At 38.6% G+C, this 10,957-nt stretch overlaps 2 protein-coding genes across 2 annotated transcripts; one reads left to right on the forward strand and one right to left on the reverse strand.

Annotated features, from left to right (window-relative positions):
• Positions 1 to 540: 540 nt before the first annotated feature.
• LOC137944049 (actin) lies at positions 541 to 4,014 on the reverse strand. Its single transcript, XM_068789550.1, has 5 exons — positions 3,903 to 4,014; positions 2,277 to 2,347; positions 1,804 to 2,197; positions 1,100 to 1,713; positions 541 to 893 (listed from the first exon to the last, which is right to left on the reverse strand). The coding sequence occupies exons 2-5, from the start codon at positions 2,334 to 2,336 to the stop codon at positions 828 to 830; spliced, it is 1,134 nt and encodes a 377-aa protein (XP_068645651.1). The 5' UTR covers positions 2,337 to 2,347; positions 3,903 to 4,014; the 3' UTR covers positions 541 to 827.
• A 236-nt stretch (positions 4,015 to 4,250) lies between these two features.
• Positions 4,251 to 7,423, forward strand: LOC137944956 (actin). Its single transcript, XM_068790782.1, has 5 exons — positions 4,251 to 4,373; positions 5,546 to 5,616; positions 5,696 to 6,089; positions 6,180 to 6,793; positions 7,110 to 7,423. Exons 2-5 carry the CDS (start codon positions 5,557 to 5,559, stop codon positions 7,173 to 7,175), a joined length of 1,134 nt encoding a protein of 377 aa, XP_068646883.1. The 5' UTR covers positions 4,251 to 4,373; positions 5,546 to 5,556; the 3' UTR covers positions 7,176 to 7,423.
• The last annotated feature ends 3,534 nt before the right edge of the window (positions 7,424 to 10,957 follow it).

A 10,957-nucleotide genomic window follows, 5' to 3' on the forward strand; every position in this document is an offset into this window, starting at 1 on the left:
CCTCACTAATATTCTTTTGCTCTAGCAATAAATCTAATTTGCACCTCTTGCCTCTCTATATGGTCGAATCTCTTCTTTATGCAAACTATCATCTATCTCTTCCATAATGAAATATCAATGAAAAAAAAAACAAAAAAACAAACAAACTGATGGGCCCTCTATAAACAAAAATTGCCATTTTAAAAATATGTCGAGTAATTTTAATTCTAATTAAATTTATTAAATTTTAATTAGTGCATCAATATTTTAACCCTTGCTTTTGGCAAAGTTGGTAACGCCAATTTGAATAAATTACGAATACTTTGGCCTTCTTGGCATCTTTGTCAGTTTAGCTGGTATAGCTGTTGCAATTGTTCTACAAATCCTGCATGTCTCTATAACTAGAAGCAGCGTATGGACATGATTAGAGGACGAAGAGCTGCAGATAACAGAAAACTGCAATGGCCTGGTATGGCTAACACTAGCTAGAGAAAAACCATAAAGAGACAAAAGAGAGTAAAATATGATTAGAGAGAGAGAGAGAGAGATTACCATTTTCTGGCAAAGAAATTTAATTTCCAAGATAAAGAACCCGTCATTTCTATTTTCTTTCATGTAGAGAGGGATTTTTTAAGCTGCCTCTCAGACTACAAGAGATCCACAATTTTTTTTTTTTTGAGGAAAATAATAATGAAAAAATGGGGTAATGATTTCTGGCTCTTGAAGATTTTTCCAATTACATGTTTAAAAAAACGAAATAAATCAATAGAGCAAAAGAAAAAGCAAGCAGCAGCAGCATTCCAGGATGTAGTAAAAAACAGACTTCTTCTCCAGCTTCTATTATTACTTTAGAAGCATTTCCTGTGAACGATAGATGGCCCGGACTCATCATACTCTGCCTTGGCAATCCACATCTGCATACACAGTAGCCATTGTGCCATCAGAACCAATAAAACTAGAGAAAGTCTACATAATCCCAACCAAGGGTCACAGCCATCTCAGATTATATTGGCATGCGCCTGCATGTACTTGTTTTTCGGTATAATCAAATTGGGCACACAAGTAAAGCAACAAGATGTGCAGATATGAGGATAAGAAAATAGTTCTATTAACACCATACCTGTTGGAAAGTGCTGAGGGAAGCCAAAATGGATCCTCCAATCCAAACACTGTACTTCCGCTCAGGGGGCGCCACCACTTTAATTTTCATGCTGCTGGGTGCAAGGGCCGTGATCTCCTTGCTCATCCTGTCAGCAATACCAGGGAACATAGTAGACCCACCACTGAGAACAATATTTCCATACAAATCCTTCCTAATATCCACATCACACTTCATGATGGAGTTGTATGTGGTCTCATGGATACCAGCAGCTTCCATGCCGATCATCGATGGCTGGAAGAGCACCTCTGGGCAGCGGAAGCGCTCAGCTCCAATAGTAATAACCTGACCATCAGGAAGCTCATAGCTCTTTTCAACTGAGGAGCTGGTCTTAGAAGTCTCCAGTTCCTGCTCGTAGTCAAGGGCAATGTAAGCCAACTTCTCCTTCATGTCTCTGACAATTTCACGCTCAGCTGTGGTGGTGAAGGAGTAGCCACGTTCAGTCAGGATCTTCATGAGGGCATCTGTCAAGTCACGGCCTGCCAGATCGAGACGGAGGATTGCATGGGGCAAGGCATACCCTTCATAAATGGGAACTGTGTGGCTGACACCATCACCAGAGTCCAACACAATACCTACAAGAAACGCACATCAATAGATGCAAACAACAAAACTAGAAGTACAAATGCAGAACCCTTTTTTACACTTCCAACTGATTTGCTTACCAGTTGTACGACCACTAGCATAGAGAGAGAGGACCGCCTGAATTGCAACATACATAGCTGGAGTGTTGAACGTTTCAAACATGATTTGGGTCATCTTCTCACGATTAGCCTTGGGGTTGAGAGGGGCTTCAGTGAGAAGAACAGGATGCTCTTCAGGAGCAACTCGTAGTTCATTGTAGAACGTATGATGCCAAATCTTCTCCATATCATCCCAATTGCTCACAATACCATGTTCGATAGGGTATTTCAAAGTAAGAATACCACGCTTTGATTGGGCTTCATCCCCAACATAAGCATCTTTCTGGCCCATGCCAACCATAACACCAGTGTGACGTGGGCGACCCACAATGCTAGGAAACACAGCCCTTGGGGCATCATCTCCAGCAAAACCAGCCTGAGATAAATGAAGACGAATATACATATGAACTGAAAACCTGAAATCAGATAAATACCAAATAATATTGCATTTTTACCTTGACCATTCCTGTTCCATTGTCACAAACAAGAGGCTGGATATCCTCAGTGTCTGCCATCTTCTATATAACTGCCAAAAGCAGGAAGAAAATGTCAGGCAGAGAGCTCTGTTCAACCAAGGGAAGATTATGTGAAATGACCTCAATATCCAACCTGTAAAATACCACACTGCCTATAACAGATCATGAGAGTTGTTAAATGGTGCTTCACCTGTGTGCTCAATTTGATATTTTTTATCTAAATAAAATTTTAATACAAGACAATTAGCTTATTCAATAGACAAATGTAGACCACTAGGTCTTCTAGATCTCACTGCTACCCTGGGAATTAAGATGCATTAGATATTAGATCTCAAAAGACCCATTCAAACTTTTAAATAAAATATCTTTGTAAGAATATGATTTTAGGACAAGCTAGTGACAAACTATTATAAGTTATCAGGTCTATACAATATCCAGGAATTTTTTTTGGACATACTTGGAAGCCAGGTTTTTGCGTGTAGACACATTCTTGGAGACTAACACCAAAATGAATGCCACCCCCAGAAAAAAAACATCACTAAGGATCATATTAGTAAAAGAATGATATATCAGACACTATGAAATAATTAGCAACAAATTGTTCCCACTGGCGAAAACGTTTGGACATATTTACTGGAATATTATGTATCTCAAGCTCATTGATCATAAATATCATTTTCAGGACCACAACAAAAAATTAATCTACGATTTCTCCCTCCAAATAGAGAACTGTCAACGGAAACAACTGCAAAGCATTAAAGAAGCAGCAAAAGAGCCACAGAAGGTTTGAGGGACAGCAAAATTACTTGAATATAAAAATTACTCACGATGGAATCTACCAAAAAGCTATAGGCAATTATCAGAAAAACATGGGATGCAAAGACAGATCATTACCCACCAACTGTAAGGATACATGAAACATGGAGAACGTTTTCAGTAACATTTTGGTTAACAATTTTGACTTGGATGAAATAATTAAAACAAGAACAATCCAAACAGCATTATATTGTGATCAAGGAATACTACTAAATTGCCTCTTGTCAATCATAAACATCAGTATAGCAATGCGAGTGCTCAACCAATTGAAGTACCCTTAATGTCCTCCTCGTTCTCTAAAACTGGAGCAAGAACGATTACGCAGTGATGTCAAAATGTAAACATATCAGCGCAAAATCTAGACGACTGACCATCTATACATCCACATTTCCGCACGAAAATTGAGATAAAATGACCCAAATCAAAATGCTAAAGAGTAAGGCTTCTCGGTGTAAAAGCACATTTCACAAGATCAAGCTGACTTTCTAAACAGAACACCTCAAAAGATGTTTCGACCAAAAAGACGCACTCGTCCTCAAAAACCAACGCAACACAACCGATTAACAAGAACCACCATTGCATGCGAACTCAAAAAATCCAAAACATATGATAATCGAAAGTAAAAAACAAGCATCCTCATGATCCAATGTCCAAACACCTCAGCATTTCCAACATCTCCGATGAGAAAAGAAATTCAGCCACCGATCGTCGTCTAAAGAATCACTCATAGCTCCAATTTCAGAACAGAAATCAGCTCAAGAGAAAATATGGGCGAAAAGAATGCTGTACCTTTGAGGATTTGGACTTCAGAGAGAAGTTTGATCGAGAATCCGGGGACTGAGAAAAAGTTTTCTGCAGCTCCCTCCCTTGGCGCAAGAGGTCGTAATGTTATTGTTGAGATGGACAAATTTCCTTATTTACCCGAAAGAAATGGTCAAAACAGGTCCGATTTTTACTCAGATCCAAATATTCGCTTCCTTTTTTCCCGATAACAGTTGTTTCCACCGCATGGAATTCAGACCGTGTGTTGCGAGATAGATGGGACGGTCGAGATCGGTTCTAGTGGTGGCATGTTTTATTTAAGTGCATTTCATGTGGATTTGAGTTTCATTTGGGTGAAGTTCCCTTTTAAACGCAGTGGGCGCGTAGCTTGAAAGATCGCCGAGAGGTCGGTAAAAGGGGGAGAGAGAGCAGAAAACCTTTCTCATTCTTCATATTTTCGATCATAACTTCTGAGTTGGTTCTTCTCATTCCTTTAAGGTACGTCTTCGTTTCGCACACATTTTTTCTTGCGCTGTTTTTTGTTCTGAAATCAGAGCTATGAATGGTTCGTAGACGGCCATCGGTGGCTGGATTTCTTTTTTCATCGGAGATTATGGAAGTGCTGAGGTGTTTGAAAATAGAGATCGTCTTGTTGAAAACGCATGCGATGATTTTCTTTTTTATTAGTTGAGATCGTGTTGTTGAAAACGCATGACCTGTATCTTTTTATCTGAATTTTCGTGAAGTAATGTGGATCTATAGATGGCCATTCGTCTAGATTCTGCGCTGGCATGTTTACATTTTGAGATCAATGTGTAATCGATCCTGCTCCAGTTTTAGAATAGGGGGAGGACATTAGGCTTCTTTAATCAGGTTGAGGTGCGTTTTCTACTGATGTTTATGACTGAAGAGAGGCAATTTCGTAAAATTCCTTGATCACAATACAATGCTATTTGGATTGTTCTTGTTTTAATTATTTTTTCTAAGTCAAAATTGTTAACCAAGATTTGCTGTCCCTTACAGTGGGTCTTTTGATGCTTTTTTTAACGTTTTGCAACTGTTTTTGTTGACAGTTTACTATTTGGATGGAAAAATATTAGTTTAAAATTTTTAAAATTTTTGTTATGATCTAGAAACATTGCAAAAGTTTTCACCAATGGGACCAATTTGTTGGTAATCTAGTTTATATTATCTTATTTATTGTTCTTTTACTAATTTGATCCCATAGTGATGACTTTTTGGGACTGGCATTCATTAAATTGTGTTAGTCTCTCTGTGTCTAAAAACCTGGGTCCCAAGGGTGTGCAAAAAATTTCCTCAACATTGTTCCTAGCACATCCTAAAATCATTTCTTACAAAGATATTTTATTTAAAAGTTTGAATGGGTCTTTTGAGACTTGAAATCTAATATCTTAATTCCCTTGTCCAAGGTAGCAGTGAGATCTAGAGAGCTTGGTAGTCTGCATTTGTCAATTGAATGGAGATAATTGATATGTATTACAATTTTGTTTACATAAAAGTTTTCAAATTGAGCACTTATGTGAAACACCACTCATGATCTGTTGTAGGCAGTGTGGTATTTTACAGGTTGGACATTGAGGTCATTTCACATAATCTTCCCTTGGTTGACCCGAGCTCTCTGCCTGACATTTTCTTCCTGCTTTTGGCAGTTATATAGAAGATGGCAGACACTGAGGATATCCAGCCTCTTGTTTGTGACAATGGAACAGGAATGGTCAAGGTAAAAATGCAATATTATTTGGTATTTATCTGATTTCAGGGTTTCAGTTCATATGTATATTCATCTTCATTTATCTCAGGCTGGTTTTGCTGGAGATGATGCCCCCAGGGCAGTGTTTCCTAGCATTGTGGGTCGCCCACGTCACACTGGTGTTATGGTTGGCATGGGCCAGAAAGATGCTTATGTTGGGGATGAAGCCCAATCAAAGCGTGGTATTCTTACTTTGAAATACCCTATCGAACATGGTATTGTGAGTAATTGGGATGATATGGAGAAGATTTGGCATCATACGTTCTACAATGAACTACGAGTTGCTCCTGAAGAGCATCCTGTTCTTCTCACTGAAGCTCCTCTCAACCCCAAGGCTAATCGTGAGAAGATGACCCAAATCATGTTTGAAACGTTCAACACTCCGGCTATGTATGTTGCAATTCAGGCGGTTCTCTCTCTCTATGCTAGTGGTCGTACAACTGGTAAGCAAATCAGTTGGAAGTGTAAAAAAGGGTTCTGCATTTGTACTTCTAGTTTTGTTGTTTGCATCTGTTGATGTGCGTTTCTTGTAGGTATTGTGTTGGACTCTGGTGATGGTGTCAGCCACACAGTTCCCATTTATGAAGGGTATGCCTTGCCCCATGCAATCCTCCGTCTCGATCTGGCAGGCCGTGACTTGACAGATGCCCTCATGAAGATCCTGACTGAACGTGGCTACTCCTTCACCACCACAGCTGAGCGTGAAATTGTCAGAGACATGAAGGAGAAGTTGGCTTACATTGCCCTTGACTATGAGCAGGAGCTGGAGACTTCTAAGACTAGCTCCTCAGTTGAAAAGAGCTATGAGCTCCCTGATGGACAGGTCATTACCATTGGTGCTGAGAGGTTCCGCTGCCCAGAGGTGCTCTTCCAGCCATCGATGATAGGCATGGAAGCTGCTGGTATCCATGAGACAACATACAACTCCATCATGAAATGTGATGTGGACATTAGGAAGGATTTGTATGGAAATATTGTTCTTAGTGGTGGGTCTACTATGTTCCCTGGCATTGCTGACAGGATGAGCAAGGAGATCACAGCCCTAGCGCCCAGCAGCATGAAAATTAAAGTGGTGGCACCACCCGAGAGGAAGTACAGTGTTTGGATTGGAGGATCCATTTTGGCTTCCCTTAGCACTTTCCAACAGGTGAGGTGTTAATAAAAAGTTTTCTCTGTTTTGACAAATTCTATCCAGACATGATTAGGAACCTCACGATGCTCTCTTATTTGCCAACTTGTTCAATACAAAAATAAATGCTTCTGTGAGGACTTAGTGGCTGCTTCTCTGGCTCTCATGTTATTAATTTCTTTGTTATTATACTATATCCATGTTTGGCATTCTACTCGTATATATGCAAATTCAGTGTCTGGTAAGGTTTGTCTTAAAATGAATTCTATCTTTTTTTCTTCGTTGAGTTTAAAAATTTCAGGGTTCTGATGAAAGGTTTATAATTTTATTGCAGATGTGGATTGCCAAGGCAGAGTACGATGAGTCTGGGCCATCTATTGTTCACAGGAAATGCTTTTAAATCAATCATATTAAATGCAGGAGCCCAAGTGAAGAGACTATTACTTTACAATGTCCTGGAACAATGATGTTGCTGCTGCCCGTTTTCTTTCCTTTTTTGTTTTTTTTTTTAATCATTTGTGTTCATCTCCTTGAAGTGCCAGTTTAGCCATTTTGTGACCGACTGAACCAGTTCTGTGGGTCTGTTAATGCTGTATTTTAAATTCAATTTTTATTTTTACATATTGGATATTGAGGCAGTCCCATACAGTTTTTCTTTGTTTTTGTGCTGTTTCTTCATGAATTTATCCCTCGGGTAGCAATCTCTGTAGAAGATTACAGCTAACCTCTCTTTTGTGACAATCAAGATGCAGATGCAGAACCCAGTAAAAATCCTAGTTAATACCATGGTTTTTCAGCTTGTTGAGTCGACTGGCGATTTGAGTGAATCAGATTGGATTTTGGACTAGAGGCCATCAGCACATCTTTTTTCAATCAAATAAATTATAATTTTCTTCCTTATGAGCGATCTTTCAATTTTATTCTGAATTCGTTGATTGATAGTGGTATGTCAGAAAATGGCAATGTCTTTTTTCCAGGAGTTGAGAGATATGGGTTGAATCCAAATATTTATTCTTTTAAAATTTTCTTAAGTTGTTGTGCTGAGAAAGAAAGTGAGAAGAAGTAAATGATGTTTTCCAAAAAATGCAGGAACTAGATATTAGACCTGATTTTTTATTTTTCTTAATAGAACTTTGAAGAAGGGTATATGTTCAAGTGGTAAATATTTGATGACGCCTTCATTTATAGCTATATAATTCATGGGTATAATAACAGTAGGGATCTCTTAAGAGCTTTATCTCTTTATGACAAAAATTAATCTCAGAGGATTCATATCTTTTACCTGGCAAGGTTTTATATAGAATGTTCATTGATGCCTACTGCAGAGTAAAGAACATGAGAAAAGCAATTAAGTTCTTTACAAAATGATGTATCAAGGGTTTGTTCCAGATCCATTCACTAAACAAGTTTAATGAACGGCATCAAGATGAGAAAAGAGAAGGTACATGGGCTCTTCCTTTTACTTTTGAGAACTTTGTTGAGGTTTATGACAACTAGCCATAGGTTGAGAAAAGAGAAGATACATGAGCTCTTCCTTTTACTTTTGAGAACTTTGGTGAGGTTTATGACAACTAGCCATAGTTTGAGAAAAGAGAAGATACATGAGCTCTTCCTTTTACTTTTGAGAACTTTGTTGAGGTTTATGACAACTAGCCATAGGTTCAGAAAAGAGAAGGTACAGTTATGTAGAAAAAACTAAAAAACAATAAAAGCTAGGTTATGTGGCACTACCCTAGTTTGTTGCAGAGAGTAGAACTCGATCTATATGGCATCCAGGGAGACAACTTTTGGATGGGTGTACTGAGAATAAGAAATAACATTTGCCATCAGTAGACACTGAAAAAACTCACAGCTAGAGAAGATTCTTTGGTTGAATGCCATGGAGGTTGACCTAGTTGTTGAATTTCTAGTGAGTTAATGTAATTTTCTATTTTTTATGACTTATGATAATTGTCTGTCTTTCTTTTGGTGGTGCTTCTTCAATTATTAAAATGAGCAATAAGCAGCAGTTCCATTATTCATTATTTATTATTTGATAAGCAGAAAGGGTCCTTGTATTCTTGTTGTGAGGAGGTTTAGTTTTGAGTCTGGTTTTCTTTTTCTTACTTCAGTACTGAATGCTTCTGGTTGTCATCTTATTTGGAACTTGAAGCAGACTCGTTTCTCGGATATGCTATCAGAAAGGAATTGGAAACACACTGCACTAGGAGAAAATTTATAGTCTGGCATCTTTTGTTGGCCTAACCAGTAAAAGTTGTGCTAATTCAAGATGATTGCAAGGATTCTTGACCAACTGATTATTGTCTGTTGTTGTATCCTTCACCATTGATTAAGACTTAAAGTTGAATGCATCTGCTCCATCTCTCTTTTCTTCCATTAATAGCACGGATAGGTTTTGCTGGGCTCTCTGATTTGATGAAGTCTTACTTTGTTCCAATTTGGTGAACCCTTTAGAATGAAGTGACATGAATTACTCCTGTATTATTTACCCTTTAGTCTTACACTTTAAGTGAATCACGTCAATTTATTTGTTCAGGCAAAAAAACGAGGAATTTAGATTTGGATCTATTTTCCGAATCAATCACTTGAAACTTACGACTCGCGTTGCTCCTCCCCTCCCTTTTCGGCCTCCCTCTCCTCTCCTTCTCGACCTCCGTTGCAAAGCACGGGTGGCCAAGCCTTTGTCACAGAACCTCTCGGCTTCCTTGCTTCTCTTCTATCTCGGCCTCCTTCTCTTCTATCTCGGCCTCCTTCTCTTCTCCCTCTAGGCCCCAGTCTCGATATATCTGATTAGATCTCGTTATATAGGCTTTCATATCTGATGTTTAAGGTTTGACGTATCTAACATAGTTAATTTTTTTATTCAATTACTTATTTTTATCCGTAATTATTTTTATTATTAGAAAAATAAAACGAAAAAGTCTTTCTTAAAAAATTCAATGAAAGGTCAAAAGAGTCATTCTTGGTAAATTTTAAAAAATGATGGTCCTTCTGTAAATACGTCTTATATTAAGGTTACTTTCATTTCCTTGTTTTTTTTAAGATCTACAAGATCATGCTCATGACCAGGAGATCTCTGAAGAATCATCGTTTCATAACCGCCTTCGCTCCTCTTCATTGGCCACATCGACCAAAACTTCTCGTGAATGTGTGAGCATTGGAGTAGGAATATATGCCGGAATTAGTAGACATGGTGACACAAGAGAAGCGATCCTCCCAGATTTTTTGGCGCAAATTTTTAATGAAGTCTTGGCGCAAGGGGGGCGAATCGGTTGAAATCTTGGGGTCTTGATGCGGTTCTGCGTTTCTGACTCGTTAAGCATCGGAGGTTTATACCTACTTGCACCACCGTTCCCATCGACGGGCATCGCAAACCCCTTATCTTTCCGACGCTAGTCTTCTCTTGTCCATGCACTTTTTCCCCTTCTTGACGCCTCGACCAGGCTTCACAGCAACGAAAACCTTCCTCGCCTAAAACTTACCGGGAAGGAGAGAGGACTGGAATGGGAAGAATTGCCGGAATTACTGGATATAGGAAAGCGATCCCCCCAGAACTTTTGAAGGTAATTTCCTTGTCTAATGATACAAAGAACCGTGGGTGTTACTCTGTACTTGATTTTATGCAGTTCGTATTTGCCTGTGAACTTAAAATCTTTCTTAAGAAATGGTTTCATGGTTTCATCTAAAGGAAAGTTAGACTGTGCAAATCTTTGTCATCTTTGATTGTCTTTCAAGGAGATCTAAGGATTCTGGCTTGTTAATTCAGCTGCTTGAATTCTGCTTAACGTTTATATTGATTCTGATATGTGTAGAGGCCATCAGCACATCTTTTTCAATCAAGAAGTTATAATTAAAACATGGTGTGTTAATTACAATTTTCTTATCTAACTATGGAGCTGGAGTTTGATACTTTTTTTTTTCAATTCTGGCTTCCACCTTGAATCTCCATTCGGAAACTATACAGTAACGTTTTGTTGGCTGGAAATTTGACATAAGGCTTAATGCAACTATGTCATTGCCTGGATTTCTTGCCCAAAAAGCATCACTGTGACAAAAGCAAGTTCTAACACTTGCTTGTAAATTGCCCAGGATCCTTGGTATGCTTTCTGCATTGGCTGTTTCAATTCCCCATTCTTAGATGAAGGAGCTGACCTGACTGAGTCAAGTGAAATGCTTACGTCA

Source organism: Aristolochia californica, unplaced genomic scaffold, assembly GCF_029961685.1.
Source record: "Aristolochia californica isolate CCGP_79_NKW_82.1479 unplaced genomic scaffold, dmAriCali1.0.hap1 SCAF_11, whole genome shotgun sequence".
Classification (NCBI taxonomy): domain Eukaryota; kingdom Viridiplantae; phylum Streptophyta; class Magnoliopsida; order Piperales; family Aristolochiaceae; genus Aristolochia; species Aristolochia californica.